Source organism: Drosophila santomea, chromosome X (assembly GCF_016746245.2).
Source record: "Drosophila santomea strain STO CAGO 1482 chromosome X, Prin_Dsan_1.1, whole genome shotgun sequence".
In the NCBI taxonomy this organism is placed as follows: Eukaryota; Metazoa; Arthropoda; class Insecta; order Diptera; family Drosophilidae; genus Drosophila; species Drosophila santomea.
The window spans coordinates 6,108,363-6,130,169 of NC_053021.2; the positions used below are offsets into that span (position 1 = coordinate 6,108,363).

The 21,807-nt window shown below is 45.3% G+C and overlaps 1 protein-coding gene across 46 annotated transcripts in view; it reads left to right on the forward strand.

Annotated features, from left to right (window-relative positions):
• The window catches only part of LOC120455535 (basement membrane-specific heparan sulfate proteoglycan core protein), a 78,505-nt gene that overhangs the window by 42,915 nt on the left and 13,783 nt on the right, over positions 1-21,807 (forward strand). For 5 of the 46 annotated variants that reach the window (XM_039641827.1, XM_044006547.1, XM_044006553.1 and 2 more), the window contains 22 exons: positions 3,159-3,269; positions 3,672-3,794; positions 4,544-4,669; positions 5,249-5,728; positions 6,262-6,437; positions 6,797-6,890; positions 7,410-7,580; positions 7,901-8,050; positions 10,196-10,438; positions 11,633-11,860; positions 11,978-12,196; positions 12,427-12,504; positions 12,700-12,714; positions 13,197-13,330; positions 13,399-13,492; positions 13,892-14,278; positions 14,926-17,162; positions 17,239-18,325; positions 18,989-19,174; positions 20,535-20,677; positions 20,792-20,972; positions 21,198-21,801. In XM_039641827.1, the coding sequence (XP_039497761.1) occupies positions 3,159-3,269; positions 3,672-3,794; positions 4,544-4,669; positions 5,249-5,728; positions 6,262-6,437; positions 6,797-6,890; positions 7,410-7,580; positions 7,901-8,050; positions 10,196-10,438; positions 11,633-11,860; positions 11,978-12,196; positions 12,427-12,504; positions 12,700-12,714; positions 13,197-13,330; positions 13,399-13,492; positions 13,892-14,278; positions 14,926-17,162; positions 17,239-18,325; positions 18,989-19,174; positions 20,535-20,677; positions 20,792-20,972; positions 21,198-21,801 (7,267 nt within the window). Of the gene's footprint in view, positions 1-3,158; positions 3,270-3,671; positions 3,795-4,019; positions 4,152-4,237; positions 4,352-4,543; positions 4,670-5,248; positions 5,729-6,261; positions 6,438-6,796; positions 6,891-7,409; positions 7,581-7,900; positions 8,051-8,237; positions 8,371-8,749; positions 8,836-9,073; positions 9,191-9,569; positions 9,771-10,195; positions 10,439-11,632; positions 11,861-11,977; positions 12,197-12,426; positions 12,505-12,699; positions 12,715-13,196; positions 13,331-13,398; positions 13,493-13,891; positions 14,279-14,925; positions 17,163-17,238; positions 18,326-18,988; positions 19,175-20,534; positions 20,678-20,791; positions 20,973-21,197; positions 21,802-21,807 lie in introns of all 46 variants that reach the window. The other 41 variants (XM_044006551.1, XM_044006554.1, XM_039641861.1 and 38 more) reach the window with 31 other exon arrangements.

Genomic DNA, 21,807 nt, shown 5'->3' on the forward strand with positions numbered 1-21,807 from the left:
TAAAGCTGTCCAATTGTTTTGGCAAAGCCCATTCTTTAAAGCCTTCTTAGAGGCCTGGCAGGAAGTAGGCGTTGATGGTTACCCCATCATCAAAAATTGAAAAAAATGTGAAAAAGATACAATTTTTTTTGGAAACACAGTTCGATGGGAAATTACATTACGAACTCAACGAGGTATGACATTCCATATTTGGAGCAATATTTCGAATGTTGTGATGAAAATACTGATATAAATATTCGCAAAAAACGGAAAAACAATTTTTAGCAAAAATTCTATATTTACGATTGGTATTTTCGGTATAACTTCGCTAAAAATGGTCAGAAAGTTAAAAGAATTACATTTTTGTACTCCTTATTACCAATACTAACCAACCAAATCACTTTTTGACCGACTTTGTTAAAATAATTTTTGGCCAAATTTTCGCATTTTTTGTAAGGGGTAACATCATCAAAATTTGCAAAAAATGCGAAAAAAAGAATATTTTTTTTTGAAAACACAGTTCGATTGGAAATTTAATTACGAACTCAAAGAGGTATAACATTCCATATTTGGACCAATATTTCGAATGCTGTGATGAAAATATTGATATTTATAGTCGCAAAAATCACAAACGCAGTGCTATTTGCTCTGCCGCATTTGTACATGTGTTGCATACTTTCTAGCGGCGCTATAAGTTCAAGTGCAAGCCAGCTGGGAAAAGGCAAAAAAACAAAAAGAAAAAGGCAGTCAGCCATCCAAACTGATCCCATTTCAAGGGAGAAAAGAAAAGAATGTAAAAGCTTTCCTTCGGTTGGGAAAATCTATTTGACACTCAGCGCGGAGGACGCAATGCAACAGTGGAGTGGAGCTGAGTGAAGCCAAAGGAGCTGCAAAATAGTGGGAATCCGGGAATGAGTGGCAGGTGGCAGTCATTAGGGACAAATTTATGGGAACGGAGACTACGGAAGGCAGTAATTGATATAACCGATATTTAAAGAAGTCAATTTGGCACCAAGCGAGTTCCCAACTAATGACTTTCATATTTGTGGGCTAAAACAATACCTAATATACAAATAAACAAATAAACATACAAATAAAATTCCAAAAAATAATACCTGTTAAATTATTGAAATAATGCAAAAAAGGAGAAAAAGGCGGAAAAAAAAATCCCCAGCTGGACCATAAACCCATTGCCCCTTCCCCCTTCAAAATTTCACCTTTATCAAGAAAGTGCAGGCAGGAGAGAAGGTAGAAGAAGGAAAAACTTGTTTTTCGACTGCGGATTATAATTTGTAGCTTGTGTGTGTGGGGGGGCCGTCAAAAGGATTAGGATCACACGTCTGGCCAAATAATTGGAGCCCAACAACCTTTGGCAGCCAAAATCCTTTTTCTGTTTGTGCCCACTATTCTGAATCTTTAATGTCAATAAGCGGCAGTTGGCAAATAAAAACAAGAGAGAACGCTATAGTCGAGTTCCCCGACTATCTGATACCCGTTACTCAGGTAGTGAAAGTTCGAAGGCGAGTCTTCAACACTGACAGTTTTTGGCGGTTTGTGAGTTTTTTGGCAAATCGATAGATATTTACAAGACTAATAAAAAAATGAAAAAATATCAAAACACTTTTCAAAAGAATGGGCGTGGCAGCCTTGCGCAGTTTGTGGGCGTTAGAGTGGGCGTGGCAAAAAGTTGTTTGGCAAATCGATAGAAATTTAGAAGACCAATACAAAAATGAAAAAATATTAAAACATTTTTCAAAAGTGTGGGCGTGGCAGCTTTTGGCGGTTTCTGGGCGTTAGAGTGGACGGGGCAACATGAATCGACAAACTTGCGCTGCTTCTATGTCTTGGGAGTCTGCATGCTTAATCTCAACTTTCTAGCTTTTGTAGTTTCTAAGATCTCGACGTTCATACGGACAGACAGACGGACGGACAGACGGACATGGCCAGATCGACTCGGCTATTGATCCTGATCAAGAATGTATATACTTTATATGGTCGGAAACGCTTCCTTCTGCCTGTTACATACTTTTCAACGAATCTAGTATACCCTTTTACTCTACGAGCAACGGGTATAACAAACAGAATGCAGAGGCCAAGAAACATCACCTCGCCGAAAAATCATATTTTCCTCCGTTTGCAAATTGACTTGAGGCGCCTTTCCTTTCCTCACTTTTTCGCCTGTCTGTCTGTCTGCCTGCCTGTGTCCGCAATGAAATTGTCAAATTGTTGCCCGGAATTTCGCTCGCCGCCTTCGTGTTGAAAATTGCCGAATGGAAAACTTTGGCGATTTGTGTGCGGCCCAAAAGTTGCTTAAGTTTTCGCCACTGCAGTTCCACATTAACTGCCACATTCGCGATGACAAATTGTTGACTTGCGGAGTCCAATAACCCCAAAACTAAGTCCCAGTTTAAATTGCGTTTATAAATGCTTACACATATAATATAACCAATTATATTGCCGCTTTTTAATGACTGCTGTATGCTGTATCGAGCTATGATAGGAATTTGTTGAAATTAACTCGTTATTATTCAAGCTAAATGGCTAAATATTGTGAAGCCATTGCGATGAAATCATCGCTCATTGTTTGCTCCTGAATTGGCCTTTACTTTAAGCTGCTCTGATTACGACACCCCCTTCTCTTAAATGTTCACTTAACTTTTCTTTACTTTTAATTAGCCGCCTGCTCGCGGCTCTTCTGCTTTTTGCCCCAGCTCTCTTTGTTATCTATACCCCCTCTACGCGGAATTTTCCGGCTGCTTGTAATCAAATCCGCGTTGTGTCACTTTGAATGGGGCTGGAGAAAAAAAATTATCCAAAAATATTTGTGAAATTGCTTAAGAGTCTTGTGCTGCTTGCTGTTAGCTGCTAGCTGCTCCTGTATGAAATATTAAGCGGAGTCCGGCGGAAAAAAGGGTTCAAAAGGCCAACAGACATGCACAGGAAACTGTGGCTAACGAGGGCGGGGATCTCAGTTCAGTCCTGTCACACAACAAACACCTAACAAACTTTTGCTTTCAAGTTGATGACGGACGGGGGTGTCGGCGACGTACTCGTAGAAGTATTTCCATCGGCCGGCGGAAGTCCTTGTTAAACTGCATCCGGTTGTCATCTAATTGCAGGCTGTCAAATCCATCTGACATTTCAAATATAAAATTCCACACTTTTTATGTATCTTTCAGAGTGCCAGACCAACGAGTTTAGATGCAATAATGGAGACTGCATCGATGCCAGAAAGCGTTGCGACAACGTTTCGGATTGTAGCGAAGGCGAGGACGAGAACGAGGAGTGCCGTAAGTACTAAGTGCTAATCAAGAATCCCAAGGGTGCACCTGCAATACACCCCACACCGTAGCTATTAGTTAACTGTGCGATTATAGCATCTAAGACGTAGAACAAACCGATTCATCGGTCACTCTAAACCTATACCAATTCGGGGTATCTAAGCTTAAAGTATATAAACAAACTGAGTACGAGCGATGCGCTCTGTCTTTGTCTGCCTCGCTCCTTAGATTAACTGCCGCTTTGATGACTAGAACTGTTTGTATTGTAGTATCTAAGTATAAAGTATCTAAGACTTAGAGTTAAGTTGCCCCTCGAAATCCGTCCGCCAGTGCTCTACTAACCCCATCTCTCTCTTCTCCTTTAACCCCAACCACATGCTAACCGCTACCACTAACCCAACCTACTAACAGCCGCCGCCTGCAGCGGAATGGAGTACCAATGTCGCGACGGCACACGCTGTATCAGTGCCAGTCAGCAGTGCGACGGTCACTCCGATTGCAGCGACGGCGACGACGAGGAGCATTGCGACGGAAGTGAGTTACAACCCCATCAGCCATCTATACACCCATCTACATAACTCAAAACACCCTCATATTTCTTGTTTTCATGAAGTGTTGCCAGTAAAAAGTCGCTTAAGTAATTCCAAAAGAGAAGGCAACACCTCAAACACAAGAAGTCGTTTTTCCACACCATCTCTCCATTTGCCCATCACTTTCAATTTCCATTTTGAATCTCCCTTCAATGCTGCCGCGGTACAGTTGTGCCCAAGCTACGATACACCTGCCCCAAGGGCAAATTCACGTGCCGGGACTTGAGCTGCATATCGATTGTCCATCGCTGCGATGGTCGGGCCGATTGTCCAAACGATCGATCGGACGAGGAGGGGTGTCGTAGGTGTTCGATTAAATAGATAAATTATCCTCGCTAAATATCGATGTCTCTTTTCTCCTGCTTCGCTTCTCTTGTGGGAATGCAGCCTGTCTGTACGACAAGTGGCAGTGTGATGATGGCACCTGCATAGCTAAGGAACTGCTCTGCAATGGCAACATCGATTGTCCCGAGGACATTTCCGATGAGCGCTACTGCGAGGGTGAGTAAAATGCGAAGCGTTGCTCCTGGTTTATACGAATTAACAGAGGAGAAGCGGTAAGTTTATCCCCTTCCCTTCCCTTTCACTTCATTGTCAAATCACACCACATCACCATCTCACGAAAACATTCACAAGCACCAAACGATCACTAACAAATGCGTGCTATCGATAAATATCGATCGTCGTCGCCAGGTGGCTATGATAGCGAGGAATGTCGGTTTGATGAGTTCCGTTGCGGGACTGGTGAGTGCATACCAATGCGTCAGGTGTGCGATAACATTTACGATTGCAACGATTATGCCGATGAGGTTAACTGCGGTAAGCTTTTCGTGTTATCGATAAATTGTACTGTTCTGCTTTGCTTCTACGCCTCTTCGTGGGTAACTAAAATCGATTACTGGTGTTGGTCTATCACTCTTTCTTCCTCAATCTCCTCTCTCTCTCTCCGTCTCTCTGTGTGCCTCTACCTCCGTCTTATGACATTCTTGTGTCCTCTGTGTGCCCCTTCCGTTGATATCGCTTTAATCGCTATCTGTGCGATAGTCACTTATCGAAGTGTGTGTGTCAATCGATATTTGTTTGATTTTGATTTTAACTTTAAACATTTTATTTTTCTTTTCCCCATCCCACTCGATAAAATGTGTATTGAAACCCCTGGTTTTGGTTACCGAATGCCCAAAAATTAATCGATTAACTGCACGACAACCCACTCTGGAAAAATACCCGTAAATGCGACGATCTACAAATTGGCTCAACGACTTTTTTAAAACCTAAAAAAATTCATGTGTTATCAATACTCCCCCTAACCCAAAATCCGTGGTCTGCATGCGGTTCTCATGTGCCGTCTATCGTAAATCGTAAACCTCCATCAAAAAATTAATACCCGGACGATAACAGTCGAAGGCGAAGAGCAGGATAGTGTGGGCATACCCATTGGCCACCAACCGCGAAGGCCATCGCCCAAGTACGACGACTGGCTGCACGAAATGGACGCCAACGAGTACCACGTGTACCAGCCAAATAATGTCTATGAGAAGGCCAATTCACTGAATCCGTGTGCCAGCAACCAATTCCGTTGCACCACCTCGGATGTTTGCATCCCGCTGCATTTGCGCTGCGATGGCTTTTATCATTGCAATGATATGAGCGACGAGAAGTCCTGCGAGCAGTATCAGCGTCACACCACCACCCGTCGCCCTACGACCTTGCCCGCAACCAGCAGCACATTCTCCACCCAGGGCCCAGGTCTTCTGGAGCGTCGCAATACCACCACCACCACCACCAGAGCCACCGAAGCATCGCAATGGCCATGGGCAACGAAACCGACAACCACCGCGACCACGACTTCTAACCCAATAACAACAGTTGGCGTAGCGAGTAGGTGTCCTTGAAAAAAAAAAATCGGTGAAAAGTGTAGCATACTTAAGTGGGTAACGGTTGAGTCGAATTCTTTTGCAACATAAAAAAGGTTAAAACAAAATACCTCCCTCTAAAGTATTTTTGTTGCCCTAGCTTTTGTTGCAATAATACCCGAGCATAAATGGATTAATAACTGGTATAGGATAATTGTTAACATTACCTTAAAAAATCTAAGTCACGTTGATGGTTTAGGTAGGAAGCGTTGGGTTAAGTAAAAGTGCATGCCACGATTAAAACATAGAAACCTACTTTAGCTATAATCATCCCAGACCCGCCGCACACACACACACCAATTACAATTTAGTTAGTTAAGCATTTAATTTATAAACTCTTTTAATTGATATGCCCCATACAGCTCATACCTGTACATAAACATACACCGCTCACGCTTGCTCTCTTTCTTTCCATTCTCGTTATGGCTTGTTTTATTATCATTGCGATTATACATATGCCCTGTTGTGTCACCCATCATCAACACCCCCCAACAACAGAAAACAACAAACAAACATATGATATAGGCGGCTCAGCCCAGACATGCCTCGAAAACATCGAATTCGCGTGCCACAATCACGATTGCATTCCGATTGAGAGCGTCTGCGATGGCATGCCCGACTGCGGACGCAATGAAGACGAGGACGACGCTCTGTGCAAGTGCAGCGGCGACAAGGTACCCACCACCCCCAGCACCTGACCACCACCCATCACCCACACACATCCCACACATGTAAAATATATACATAGTGCTTGTTAGGTAGAACGAAATGGCAAGACGTTAATGTGGCCCAATGGATTCAATGAAAGCGGGTTTATGCATTAAATTAAAAACAATTTCATACTCTGACATAAAATTGAGTAAATTCAATAATATATAAAAGGACATGATAATAAGCACTTTGTAGATATAAAACCCTACCTCCAACATCCCCACACATACTCAGCTGTCAGAGATGGGATCGCCGCGGCGATCTACGACCTCTGACCTGTGAACCCAGTAGAAATACACACCCATTCTCATGCTTTCTTCAGTACAAATGCCAGCGCGGCGGAGGCTGCATTCCCAAATCCCAGGTGTGCGATGGCAAACCTCAATGCCACGACCGCAGCGATGAGAGTGCATGTCGTAAGTACCACCTCTTTCGCATTCATTGTCACTTGTCTCGTCTGAAATCGGCATACAATTTAATACAACTTCAATTGGGTATATTTTAAATTAATAGTTATTCAAAGTACGCAGACCCGCCATTTATTTTCATCGCCGCCTTTTCTCATCATCTCTCCTTCTCTCTAACAAGCTTTTGGTTGAATTTTACCTTTTAATAACTATAACACTCTAGATTAAGACTGAGTTCGAAGCTAACATAGGGTAGAAAGCAATTCCAATTGGTTTAACTGCTAACTGCTAGTGACAAGCCCGCCAAGTTTACTCCATTTCACAACTCGCCCTTCACGTATCGACTTTTGTTGCTAACTGTACTTTCTCTTTTGTTCTCTCTTCGGCCGAAACAAACAAAACCAATATCCTGTGTAAAAAACTGTCCCGTATTTTGACACCCTGAAACGTAATACTCTGCTATCCCCGCTATCGCACAACACAACACACCGCGCCCGCCCCTGAAAACTCCGATCTCCTAATCTCCAGACCTCCATGGAAGATTGAATAAGACTCGTTTGGGGGTTCAGTGCCAGGAGAGCCAGTATCAATGTGGCGATGGAAGCTGCATCTCCGGCTACAAGCGCTGCAATGGCATCCACGATTGCGCCGATGCCTCCGACGAATACAACTGCATCTACAACTACGAAGACACCTACGGTAGCCCATAGATCCATATATCCTTCCTTCCATCTACTCACCATCCATAGCTTTCTGCAGTTGCGGTCTAAGTAGCCGGTAATCCCGAAAAATGCCAATGAATAATTACTGTCTGCAATGCAGAATAGATGATGTAATCCTTTATTGGCATTTTTCAAGAATCATAGGTGCTGCTATTTTAGTCGCAATTGCATCTATCCGCTTGACTGCGAATCTATCGACACGTGATCAGCGATCATAATATTTATTTCTTATCTTTCCAACTTTTCATATACCAAAAACACATTCACACGCAAAAACAAAAAAAAAAAAAAAAACAGACACCGACCCGGACAACAATCCATTGAATGAATGTGATATCCTTGAGTTTGAATGTGACTACACTCAGTGTTTGCCGCTAGAGAAGAAATGCGATGGCTATGCAGACTGTGAAGACATGAGCGACGAGCTCGAATGTCAGTCGTACACAGGTAAAGATCCCCGAATCGGGGCTAACCAAAATGGCTCCAGGTGCTACTTCCGCTAAGTCTAACGTTCTAACCAACCAACCAACCAACCAAAAACCAATCAATCACCCACTTGCTATCAATATCATAGACCACCTTACCCCGCCCAATTCACCAATTCACCTATTCACCTCATTCACATCATTCGCAGACCATTGTCTAGAGTCTGAGTTCGAATGCGATAGCTACTGCCTGCCACGCGATCAGTTGTGCAACGGAATTCCCAATTGCCAAGATGGCAGCGACGAGCGCAACTGCACCTTCTGCCGGGAAGACGCCTACCTGTAAGACCACAAAACCATCTACAATCTACCACCAAAGCTTCCTATTCCTCATACACACATACATACCTACCCCATTGAACATAGAACAAGAATAGCAATAGTTGAAAGTACATATATATTTATATTTGTTTGGTACTTGCGCAACTAAAGTCGAAATTGATCAAAGTATAGATGATAGGTCCTACGCATCCCTATCCATTCCGTACTTCTCCTTCCATATCATAATCATTTCTTTACTTTTTCATGTCATGGCTCCTTCTACAACACACGACACAACACATAAACCACCACATCATCCATCATACTACTCGACTACACTCGAACATCACTCACCGTCGACCATCGCTAACCGAAACTCATCATCGCCCATCGTCTGCAGTTGCAACACCGGCGAGTGTGTGGCCGATAATCAGAGATGCAACGGCATCTCCGATTGCGCCGACGGCAGCGACGAGCGTCACTGCGGTAAGAAGTCCATCAAACTCGGTCACTGAGTGGCCCAGGGAATCACTGATTCGAACCTAGTCCCAAATACCCTGCACCACCCACCACCCAAGAATGTAGATTTGTAGTTGTCTGCTTCGCTTTTGGTACGCTTGATTTGGTCTTAGATTATATATTCGATTGGCTTCGACTCGAGTAACAACCGCCTTGGCACTTTGGTAGTGAGTTCTCATGGTGAAATTATCTTTTCAAATTCAAGCCAGGATATATTGTCCACCTAACAAATTAGCCTGCAACGGCACTTGCGTCAGTCGGAGAATAAAGTGTGATGGCAAACGCGATTGCCTCGATGGCTATGACGAGATGTACTGTCCCGGTAAAGAATCCACCATGTAGTCTGTAATCCTCCCCGTTTACTCCACTCTGACTGTACTTCCTTAAGGCTAAAGCTCCTTTGCCGCTCCTGGTTTTTTCTTAAATGAGGAGCTCCTCTTAAACTTGTAAAAGATCAAAATTTCAAATTAATTTCCGACCTAAATCTGAAACCAAGCCTTTGCTACTGCTACAACCTAACTGCTTTTCTTTAAACTATCAATGCCATATGAACATCTTACGCTCTACCTGGCCTGTAACCCAGCATTCCAGCAATCGTTTATAGTTTTGTCTTGTTTTGTCGTTCCATTCTTTTTGCTAACCCACATACCAACAACATCACCGTCAAACATCCACGACACCCACACCTTTCAACACCGCAGAGACCAACAACCACTATCCCACACAAAATGTGAATGTCATTCAACCAAAACTGGGCCCCAATCCCATAATACCAAAATCCTGCCGCCCCCATGAATGGCAATGTGCGAATCTAGAGTGCATTGATCGCAGTTTGCAGTGCAATGACTATAAGGATTGCTCCGATGGATCCGATGAGGACCTCAGCGTTTGCTTTGGCACTGGTAAACGAGACAAGTCTTTCCCTGTTACTCCTTTAGGATACACATACAGTCATAGAGTCATAGAGTTTGTCTTGTCTTACTCGTAACCAACAGTTGTTTCCCTAGAAAAATATTATAATCCGTAAGCATTCAAATGAGAAATGAGCGATACGAGTATATCGATATAACCCTAGTAACGTAAGTCTCTCCCAACGGAACCAGGTTTGTATGTGCCCATAGACTTAGACTTAGCCGGCCAAGCTAAAACATGAGCTTAATCACAACGCTTTCTTGTCTCTCTTTCTTGCGCGTCATCCACACATCCATTAAACCAAACCACACAAACACTACATACACCGCAAAACCGCAAAACCACAAAACCACAAAACCCTGCATGATGTTACCGATGGGCATCGGACCATTTGACAACACATACTCGTATATAGCCACCACCCGACTTAAGCCAAGCGACTGCAGTCCGGATCAGTTCTACTGCGATGAGTCGTGCTACAATCGCTCCGTTCGATGCAATGGGCACGTGAATTGCTCTGATGGCAGTGATGAGGTGGGCTGCACCATGAAGTCACTGCCATGTCCGCAGCACCAGTGTCCCAGTGGCAGGTGTTATTCGGAAAGTGAGCGATGCGACCGCCACCGACACTGCGAGGACGGCTCCGATGAGGCCAACTGTAAGTCTCCGTCTTCATCGTTCCATCTCCCATAAGCGCCCACCTTTGATGATCCTTTGATTTTGAGTTCAGGGTTCGCGATCGTAAAACTTTCAAATTTTAGTGTACTCAGATCTGTGGAGATCTGCAAGATGTTAAAATTGGTTAAATTTTCAGACCGCAGTCTAAATGTATATAGGACTATTCGTTTCCTAAGCACCTTATCTTTGTATAAGCACAGCGTCTATTTTTGAGCAGCACCAATGTCAGTATATATCAACACTGTTTTTTTCCATTTGTAAGAGAATTTGTGCATATATCAAAGTTTAAGTTGTTAGATGGCAGAGTTTTGTCATTGTGTTTTCTACAAATCAATACAATACGGAATATAAGCCAACGTGTTCCCAATTTAATTTCGAATTGATGTTAAGCATAAGGATTTGGCAGGGCTATAGTTATTGCACCCAAACATTGTGTCCAATATTGCATCCAATATATCTTATGTGCCTTTTCAGTTGCTAATCTCTCTCTCTATTTCTCTATTATTCGTCTCTCACCTCGTTTCTCTATCTCTCACGCTTTCTCCACTCTGCTTTTGATCGTGTGACTATATATATTCTTTATTTTGCGTGTATTATATTCCACTTGAACTGCTGAACTGCACCACCACCACCAATATCACACCAAAACCATTCCACTCCACTCCACTTTACACCACCAACCAAATATTGTATACAGGTACTGCCATCCTGTGCAAGGATAATGAGTTCCTCTGCTTCGATCGTCAGTTTTGCATAAATGCAACGCAGCAATGTGATGGCTACTACGACTGCCGAGATTTTTCCGACGAGCAGAACTGCATTGGTTAATAAAACACAACATCGAGTTGATTTAATTGTATTTTCTTAAGTTTGCCCAAGCAGCTGTACAGCTACAAGCAATTATCACATTTGAAGTTATTTAGCATTATTGTTTAAGACTTTTTTTTTAAATACTAGTACAATAGATCGTTGATTTCCAATATGATTGTACTTACGTAATAGGTATTTAAGTTTGCCGTAAGTCCAACTGCATGCTTTGCACATTGTATGCACCGTTTTTGATACTTTAAGTTTCTTGAAATCCGACATACATATGTAGATCTTACCCTTTCAGAAGTAGCAAAAATTATGTGAGTGCCTTGAACCTGACCTGTATTTTCACCTTAACCAACAGGCTGCTACGCAAATCAATTCCGTTGCAACAATGGTGACTGCGTTTCCGGATCGGCTCCCTGCAACGGCTACTCCGAGTGCAGTGACCACTCCGATGAGCTCAACTGTGGCGGAGCCCAGGAGTGTCTGCCCAACCAATTCCGCTGCAACAGTGGCCAGTGTGTGAGCTCGTCGGTGCGATGCAACGGGCGAACCGATTGCCAGGATAGCTCCGATGAACAAAATTGCGGTAAGTAAATGCTCATTAGATGGTCGCCAAACGATAGAGAAGCGATAGAAACCAGCGCATCATCATCACCGCCGAACATTGCTTCATTTGCTCGCTTATACATATATATGCCAAAAGGTCATCGCCATCCAGAGGGAACCACTGGAGTTTTCACCACCACCACCTCGACTAGCACCACCGCCATGACACCACTGCGAATCATCTGCCCCCCAACCACATTTAAATGCGAAAATGGTCCCTGTATTTCGCTGGGTCTCAAATGCAATGGCCGCGTTGATTGTCCATATGATGGTAGCGATGAGGCGGATTGTGGTCAAATCAGCAACGACATCGATCGTAAGTGGGCAACCCACTGAACCACCGAGCTGCCACAGAACCAAAGTTTACAATTAACTGTCTGGCTTCCCCCAATGTAGCTACTAACTGCGATCAAGGGCTTAGGCTACCACGCATCTATCTATCAAACCACTTATCCCCTGACCACCCCATAACCATACCCATAACCCATTGATAAACCTTCTTTATACTAGACTAATTCTGATTTACTTTCGATCCTTTCCAAACAGCCGCTGACAACAGTAACGATCGCCGATCGAACCAACTGAATCTCAAGACCTATCCCGACAGCCAGATCATCAAGGAGAGTAAGTATATTAAAGTTATAAGAAAGAGGTGAATCTTCTGTCTGTTAAATGTTCCGGGAGACGTTGTTTAATCTTATATCTCATTGTTCTGATATACCTAAAATCGTTTGGAAAACCCTAATTGCCGTTCTCTGTTCTCGTTAATGCCTAACCCAATCCAAATCTATAAACCAAATAATATAAAAAAAACCTCAGGATATATTAGGGAGGGTAAGTTGGCCTAACTACAATCACTGTATGCATATTTAGTAGACAATATTTCGATGAGCACATGGATCCCAGCACCATCAGCACTACGAAATTGCACGAACGAATTTGGCCACAAGTGGAGTTGTACATTGAGTCGAAATTTTCCAAACACAAATTCCCTAGAAAACCCCTCTATAGCAATGATTATTCTTAAGATGAATATGACTCGTTTTCAATATGATGCGAGTGTGGATTTCTGTATGAATAGTTTGTTGTTGTCCAAATTTCTGTTCTCTATTTATCTTAATGTTTATATGATATCAGTTATGTCAGTTATTGGTTTAATTACACAAAATTCATATTCGCAAATCCCACTACGATCAACTTTTGAGTCTCGTAAGCATTCTGCATTTAGCCATCCGCAATCCCGGTAGTCCTTTGACTTGCTTGTCTCTGCTGTTCAATGCGTACTTGAACCCATTTAACTAGCCTTTGTACCACAGGTCGCGAGGTCATCTTCCGTTGCCGCGATGAAGGACCCGCTCGCGCCAAGGTCAAGTGGTCCCGCCCCGGCGGACGACCTCTGCCACCTGGTTTCACCGATCGAAACGGCCGCCTGGAGATTCCCAACATTAGGGTAAGTTTCTGCCAAATCAGACAAATCTCGAGCAAGCTTAAATCACGTTGCATATACTTGTGTACCAGGTCGAGGATGCCGGCACTTATGTTTGCGAGGCTGTGGGCTATGCCAGCTATATTCCCGGCCAGCAGGTCACCGTAAACCTCAACGTCGAGCGCTGTAAGTATGATAGATACGTTTGTCTAAATGCAGGTTTTGGGTTCTCTGAGGGTAAAAGATATTGTTCAATCCGGGAATGCAGCCTGGGGCGAAAACAAGTACGAGGAGCTACGTTCGAGTCGCATACGCTACGGAACTGTGCCGCACATCGATCTAGAGTTCTTCGGGCTAGGTAGGGTTATGTTGGGCATTGAAGGTATTAACCACCACTTCAAAAATGAAGCAATATATATCACAAGTGTTGGTTTCTTCCTTGACCGAATAGAATCTTAAATAACTTTCTCTTATTCCCCTGATGCCGCTTGGCTTTGTTATTGGTAAGCTGGCTAGCCATTAAACCTCGTCATAGCTCCATAGATAAATAACACTTTTTGGCAACCTTAATTCTCCTCTCAACAGATAACGACGTTGGATCCCGTCCGGAATCAGCCTGTACGGAATACCAGGCCACCTGCATGAACGGCGAATGCATTGACAAGTCGTCCATCTGCGATGGAAATCCCGACTGCTCGGACGCCTCCGATGAGCAAAGCTGCAGCTTGGGTCTCAAGTGCCAGCCCAACCAGTTCATGTGCTCGAATTCTAAGTGCGTGGATCGCACCTGGCGATGCGATGGCGAGAATGACTGCGGGGATAATTCCGATGAGACCTCCTGCGATCCGGAGCCAAGTGGCGCTCCGTGCCGATACAATGAGTTCCAGTGCCGCAGTGGTCATTGTATACCCAAGAGCTTCCAGTGCGACAATGTTAATGATTGCACAGATGGTACCGATGAAGTTGGATGCAGTAAGTATTCGTAGGATATATAGGGTGTTTTTTTTAGAGGTATAGAACTTTAAATTGCAATAAAACAACGATGGATTATTCGATTGACATGAATTTTATTGACATGAAAGATAATCTTGTGGCATTACATTTTAAATATGATTTCTGGCATATGACCGCCACGGCTGGCTCGGATGTAGTCCAATCTGGACGTCCAATTTGCAATGACTTTTTCCAACATATTTGGCTATATCGGCAATAACACGGCGAATGTTGTCTTCCAAATGGTTTAGCGTTTGTGGCTTATCCGCATAGACCAATGACTTTACATAGCCCCACAAAAAGTAGTCTAGCGGTGTTAAATCACAAGATCTTGGAGGCTTATGAAAAATCGGGAACAACAGCAATCTCGTTTTGGGCCCATTCGACGAATCTACGCCTTGCTTGATGATCGTTTGGTTTCAATTCTTGCACGAGTTGGATTTTGTAAGCACGCATGACGAATTGCCAAACCAAACTGAGAATAAATCACTTGACAGCTGTTAAATCGGTCGCCATCTTGAACAGTAATGCCAACTTAAAGTTCTATACCTCTAAAAAAAACACCCGTTATAAAGTTGGCTTCCATTTATAGTTACTATATACGCTAATATCCCTCTCATTCGCAGTGGCACCCTTGCCAATCCGCCCGCCACCGCAATCGGTTGCTCTGTTGGAGTACGAGGTGCTCGAGCTCACTTGCGTGGCCACCGGAACCCCAACTCCAACAATCGTGTGGCGTCTGAACTGGGGTCATGTGCCCGATAAGTGCGAGTCAAAGAGCTACGGTGGAACCGGAACACTCCGTTGTCCGGACATGAGGACGCAGGACAGTGGAGCATACTCATGCGAAATTATTAACACACGCGGCACGCACTTTGTGAACCCGGACACCATTGTTACCGTGACCCCCGTGCGTACAGATGTGTGCGAAGCTGGATTCTTCAATATGTTAGCCCGCAAATCGGATGAGTGCGTCAAGTGCTTCTGTTTCGGAGTGGCTAAGGCCTGCGACAGTGCCAACCTATTTACGTATGCCATCCACCCGCCGATCATGTCACACCGCGTTGTCAGTGTCGAACTGAGTCCCATTCGACAGATTGTGATCAATGAGGCAGCCCCAGGACAGGACCTGCTTACCCTGCTCCATGGCGTTCAGTTCAGGGCCACCAATGTTCACTTCAGTGGCCGGGAGACGCCCTATTTGGCCTTGCCCACAGAGTACATGGGCAACCAGTTGAAGTCGTATGGCGGAAATCTGCGCTACGAGGTTAACTACAGCGGCAGTGGAAGGCCCGTCAATGGCCCAGATGTAATCATCACTGGCAATCGCTTTACCCTAACCTATCGCGTTCGCACTCAGCCGGGACAAAACAACAGGGTTAGCATTCCATTTGTGCCAGGTGGCTGGCAAAAGCCCGATGGTCGCCGGGCGTCGCGTGAGGAGATCATGATGATTCTGGCCAATGTGGACAATATCCTGATTCGACTCGGCTACCTGGATAGCACCGCTCGCGAAGTGGATCTTATAAATATTGCTTTGGATTCGGCAGGCACTGCCGATAAGGGACTGGGTAGTGCCTCGCTCGTGGAGAAGTGCACGTGCCCACCTGGTTATGTTGGTGATTCGTGTGAGTCCTGTGCCTCCGGTTATGTGAGGCAGCCCGGTGGACCTTGGTTGGGTCACTGTGTGCCGTTCATCCCCGAGCCCTGTCCATCCGGAACCTATGGAGATCCCCGTCGCGGTGTGCCCTGCAAGGAGTGTCCGTGCCCACTAACCGGCAGCAATAACTTTGCCAGCGGCTGTCAACAGAATCCTGATGGCGACGTGGTTTGCCGTTGCAATGAGGGCTACACGGGCAGGAGATGCGAACAGTGCGCCGCTGGATACCAGGGCGATCCATTGGCTGCGGGAGGAGTTTGCCGCAAAATACCCGATACTTCCTGCAATGCGGATGGCACCTATTCCACCTACAGCAATGGAACCTGCCAGTGCAAGGATAGCGTAATTGGCGAACAGTGCGACACTTGCAGGCCAAGGAGTTTCCACCTCAATTCGTTCACCTACACCGGTTGCATTGAGTGCTTCTGCAGTGGAGTGGGCTCGGATTGCGATAGCAGCACGTGGTATCGCGATCAAGTAACAAGCACCTTTGGACGTTCGCGCGCCGATCATGGATTTGCTTTGATCACTAACTACATGCAAACTACGCCAGACACCGTACCTGTCTCCATGGCCGCCGAGCCCCACGCGTTGAGCTTTATAGGATCGGCTGAGCAAGCTGGAAATACGCTCTACTGGAGTCTGCCAGCCGCGTTTCTGGGTAACAAGCTTTCCTCATATGGAGGCAAGCTGACTTACACCCTAAGCTACAGTCCCCTGCCCAACGGAATTATGTCGCGGAACAGTGCCCCAGATGTGGTGATCAAGAGTGGCGAGGATCTAAGGCTCATTCATTATAGGAAGACACAAGTTGTCCCCAGTGTGGCCAACACCTATTCGGTGGAAATCAAGGAGAGTGCCTGGCAGCGCGGCGACGAAGTCGTGGCCAACCGTGAGCACGTTCTGATGGCCCTTAGCGATATTACGGCCATCTACATTAAGGCCACATATACCACTAGCACCAAGGAGGCCTCGCTGCGCAAGGTGACTTTGGACGTTGCCACACCCACGAATCTTGGCTCTTCCCGTGCCGTCGAGGTGGAACAGTGCCGCTGTCCCGAGGGCTATTTGGGTCTCTCTTGTGAGCAGTGCGCTCCTGGCTATGCCCGCGATCCGGAGGGCGGCATTTATCTGGGACTCTGCCGGCCTTGTGAGTGCAATGGACATTCCAAATATTGCAACATCGATACCGGCGACTGCGAAGTGAGTACTCAACTCGAAGTAGCAAGGCGATGAGGAGACAACTAACCAACTTTAACTAACTTTATCGTATTTCCAGGAATGCTCTGACAACACCGAAGGACCAAGCTGTGAGCGATGCGCTGCAGGATATGTGGGTGATGCCACCCGTGGAACCAGCTACGACTGCCAACCCGATGAGGGCTACCCGCCCCCGCGTCCTCCGGCACCCGGCAACCAGACGTTGGAATGCACGGCCTATTGCCAGATAGAGGGCATCTACAATTGCCGCGGCAGCGAGTGTCTGTGCAAGAGGAATGTGATTGGTGACCGTTGCGATCAGTGTCGCCCCGGAACCTATGGACTGACCGCTCAAAATCAGGATGGCTGCAAGGAGTGCTACTGCTCTGGAGTGGCCAGCCAGTGTCGTTCGGCAGCTCTGTACCGCCAGCTTATACCGGTGGACTTTATTCTTAACGCACCGTTGATTACAGACGAGAACGGAGTTGTGCAGGACACGGAGAACCTAATTCCCGACATATCTAGGAATATGTATACTTACGCGTATACCTCCTACCTGCCCAAGTACTGGAGTCTCAGGGGAAGCGTGCTGGGCAACCAGCTATTCTCGTACGGCGGCCGCCTGGCGTACAGTCTAATAGTGGAGTCGTTTGGCAACTATGAGCGTGGCCACGATGTGGTGCTCATTGGCAATGGATTGAAGCTCATCTGGTCTCGACCCGAGGGAAATGAGAATCAGGAGGAATACAATGTACGACTGCACGAGGACGAGCAATGGACCCGCCAGGATCGTGAATCGGCCCGACCGGCTTCTCGCTCCGATTTCATGACTGTGCTCTCGGATCTGCAGCACATTCTAATTCGAGCCACACCCAAAGTGCCCACGCAAAGCACTTCGATCGGCAATGTCATTCTGGAGAGTGCGGTGACCACTAGGACGCCGGGAGCTACGCATGCTTCCGACATCGAGTTGTGCCAGTGCCCAGCCGGATACTCGGGCACTTCCTGTGAATCCTGCGCACCTCTCTACTACCGCGATGCCAGCGGATCCTGCAGCCTGTGTCCGTGCGAGGCTTCCAACACGGAGTCCTGTGACTTGGTCAGTGGCGGCCACGTTGAATGTCGTTGCAAGGCGCGTTGGAAGGGCGATCGGTGTCGCGAGATCGGTGAGTGATGAATTAAAATCGTTTCGTATCGTATCGTTACTCATAAAATGACATTCGTCCTTTTGCCGCTCTTCCTATTTATAATCACTGGCCTTCTAGCCAATCTTCTGCCATACCAAACTACATGAAATACTCTTATACAATATGCTCGTGCTTTAAGCCCGTGTCCAATTCACGTTCTAGGTTATACCGTATTCGCGTGCATGTACTAGCAGAAGAAAGTCACTCCCATTTTTAGTCTATATGAATTTGAAAGACCCACATAGATTATGTCTAAGGAACGCCAGGTCGAAAGGTGGACTGTCCGTTTATAAAATAGAGCTTCGTAGCTTTTAAAACGATAACCAGAAAAACTAGAATCCCCACAAAAGTATACGCTTTGAAGCATTACGATTTTGTGTAACCTTTTCACATTTTTCGACCTTTGGAAACGGCGTAATCTAAGTTGTAGGTATTACACGATCGGATAACCGATTAATGAAATCTTACCTGTTTGATTCATGTTCTCCTTTCTCCCGGACCTTGTTATCCATTCTTTCTCTGCCATCAACTCTAAACCCAATCGAATTTCGATGCCAAACAATATAAAAAAAAAAATAAAAAAAACAAATTTTAATTTGCAATCATCAAAACCAACAAAAATCCCATCCATCCACATTCTAGACACATCGCCCATTATCGAAGAACCGCCCCAGATATGTGATTTAAGCAGGGGATTCTGTTGCAGCGGCTTTCAGTTCGATATCGCACCGAATGAGACAATCTCGTTCAATGACACACTGCAGATATATAAGGGCAACAGAATCATAGGAAATATGACCAAGCTGCGCTACGGCTGTCCATCGCGAGGTTCGCTCCAAAACTCTCCGATCCACCGAATTGAACCACTGAAAATGAAAAACCACTGAAAACCACTCAGGCGTCTACAAAACACCACAACTGTTGCTTTCCTAATACTCGTTCCTTTATCTCTTTCACACCGGCACTCCTTAAAAAAAACTCCACTCTACACCCTATAAAAAGAATCTTCCCAGCTTAGATATGTGTAAAGATCTGTAGATCTGTGTGTAGAGCGAATCTAACTCGTATATCTGTGACCTAAACCCCAAGTAGTCCACGTGGAAAGTCTCACAAACTCTTGTAATTGAGTTAGTTCCTGTATACCGCTTTTCCGACCTACCGCCTCTCTTTCTCTGACTCTGTATATGACCTTTCGGTGACTTAAATATCACTTAGCTAGTCTATGTGTCTTAGTACTTGTCTTACCCCAAAAGTAGTCTTTGTTCTCTATGTACAGATGCCAGCGTAGTGCCTCTGTTCCTTCGATCCCCTTCTGACAAGTCCCACCATAACGCTCTTGTCTCTGTCTTTGTCTTTGTCTCTGTGTGTATCATATATAATGTGTATCTTAGCTATCAGTCTATAACGTCAGCGATTACAAAGCCAACAAATATTGGCCCCGAAACGCGTTGAAGTAGCTTATGACTTTGCCATAGATACTCATAGCAACTAACCCGTGGTTTAAAACTGATTTCTGAATTCCAAAGTACGATCCATAACTGCGGGACACGAATCACAGGTGATATCGTTAGAATAATGACTAACAATTAGGTGACCTTGATGACTGATTGCCTTCGACAACAAATTCAAACTTACTGACTAAACACGGATTTCCAACATACTGCTAGAATGGATTATCAGTATATATTGTTTGCATTATGAAAGCTAAGCCCTAAAGTAGTGCTTAAATTACTTCAAATATTAAAACTAACCATTGAGAATAACTTTGATAATCTTGAAACGCACTATCTCCGTGTTTGTTAACCAATCTGTCACCTAACCCTCGATTCTATAGGTTAGCTGGAGTCATCCCAACTCAGAGGATGCACATTTAAAGAAATCAAACTTAAACCCCTAATTCAACCTCCTGACTTCGTGCCCAACTAGGAGTCATTAAGTCGCAACCACATGTCACTAACACACTCGAAGGACCACTTTAGACGCTTTGAGTTCTCATTTTTTATACTAAAAATGCTGAAATTGTACAAACGCCTATATGATTTCGATCCAAACATCATGATAGCGAAATCAATGTTAAGAACTCAACGCGTTTAAAGTGGACTTTACTCACACCGCCAGAAACTCAGTTTGTGGGAAACCACCAGCGTAGTTAAGATATTTGTCTAATCGATGTTCCTCGCCACCCTAGACACCAACGATCCAACCGATGCCGGCACCGACGATCCCCTGCTCACCCAGATTATCGTGTTGATTCAAAAGCCGGAGATCACCATTGTGCCAGTGGGCGGCTCCATGACCCTCAGCTGTAGCGGTCGAATGCGCTGGAGCAATGTGAGTTTACAGGATTATGTATATTTTGTCCAGGAATAGATGATTCCTAAACATAATTGGCGTTGTGTGAGATTATTGTGTGATTATTAACGTTTTGCATTTTGTATCGTCCAGAGTCCAGTCGTCGTCAACTGGTACAAGGAGAACAGTCGCCTGCCAGAGAATATTGAAGTCCGAGGCGGTGATCTGTATCTGTACGATCTGCAGATCAGCGATTCTGGCGTCTACATCTGCCAGGCCGTCAACAACGAAACTGCCATCGTGTCTAAGGACTCTGTATCCATTACCATAACCAGTAAGTAATGCTTAACAAATTAGCATTAGCAAATACCAAATGCCAATACATAATCAATCGCTTAACCTTGTACCAATTGCGGCGTTTATCAAAGGATATGCCCAGGAAATGCTGGCACGCTACGGTATTTTACATTTTTAACACAAACAATTAGATTTAACTTCACTAAACACCCGATAATCTATGAAACTTTAACATTGACGCACGGTATCCTATACCCTACAGAGAAAGACCAGCTTTCACCGGCCGAGATTGTGAATTTGCCGAGCCAAGTGACATTCGAGGAATACGTAACCAATGAGATCGTCTGCGAGGTGCTCGGCAACCCACCACCCAGAGTCACGTGGGCGCGAGTGGACGGCCATGCGGATGCGCAAAGTACCCGGACATACGACAACCGTTTGATCTTCGATTCGCCAAGGAAATCGGACGAGGGTCGCTATCGCTGCCAGGCGGAAAATGAACAGAACCGTGATGAAAAGTACGTGGTCGTCTATGTTCAGAGCAATCCTCCCCAGCCACCGCCGCAGCAGGATCGCTTATACATCACACCGGAGGAGATCAACGGCCTCGCCGGCGAATCCTTCCAGTTGAACTGTCAATTTACAAGTGTTGCCTCTCTGCGCTACGATTGGTCCCACGATGGTCGCTCCCTTTCTTCGTCGCCCGCCCGAAATGTTCAGATCCGTGGCAATGTCCTGGAAGTTCGCGATGCCAGCGAACGCGACTCCGGCGTCTACACCTGTGTGGCCTATGATGTCCGCAGCCGGCGCAACTTCACCGAGAGCGCCCGTGTTAACATCGAGCGACGTGAGGAAGTACCACTTGGGTAAGC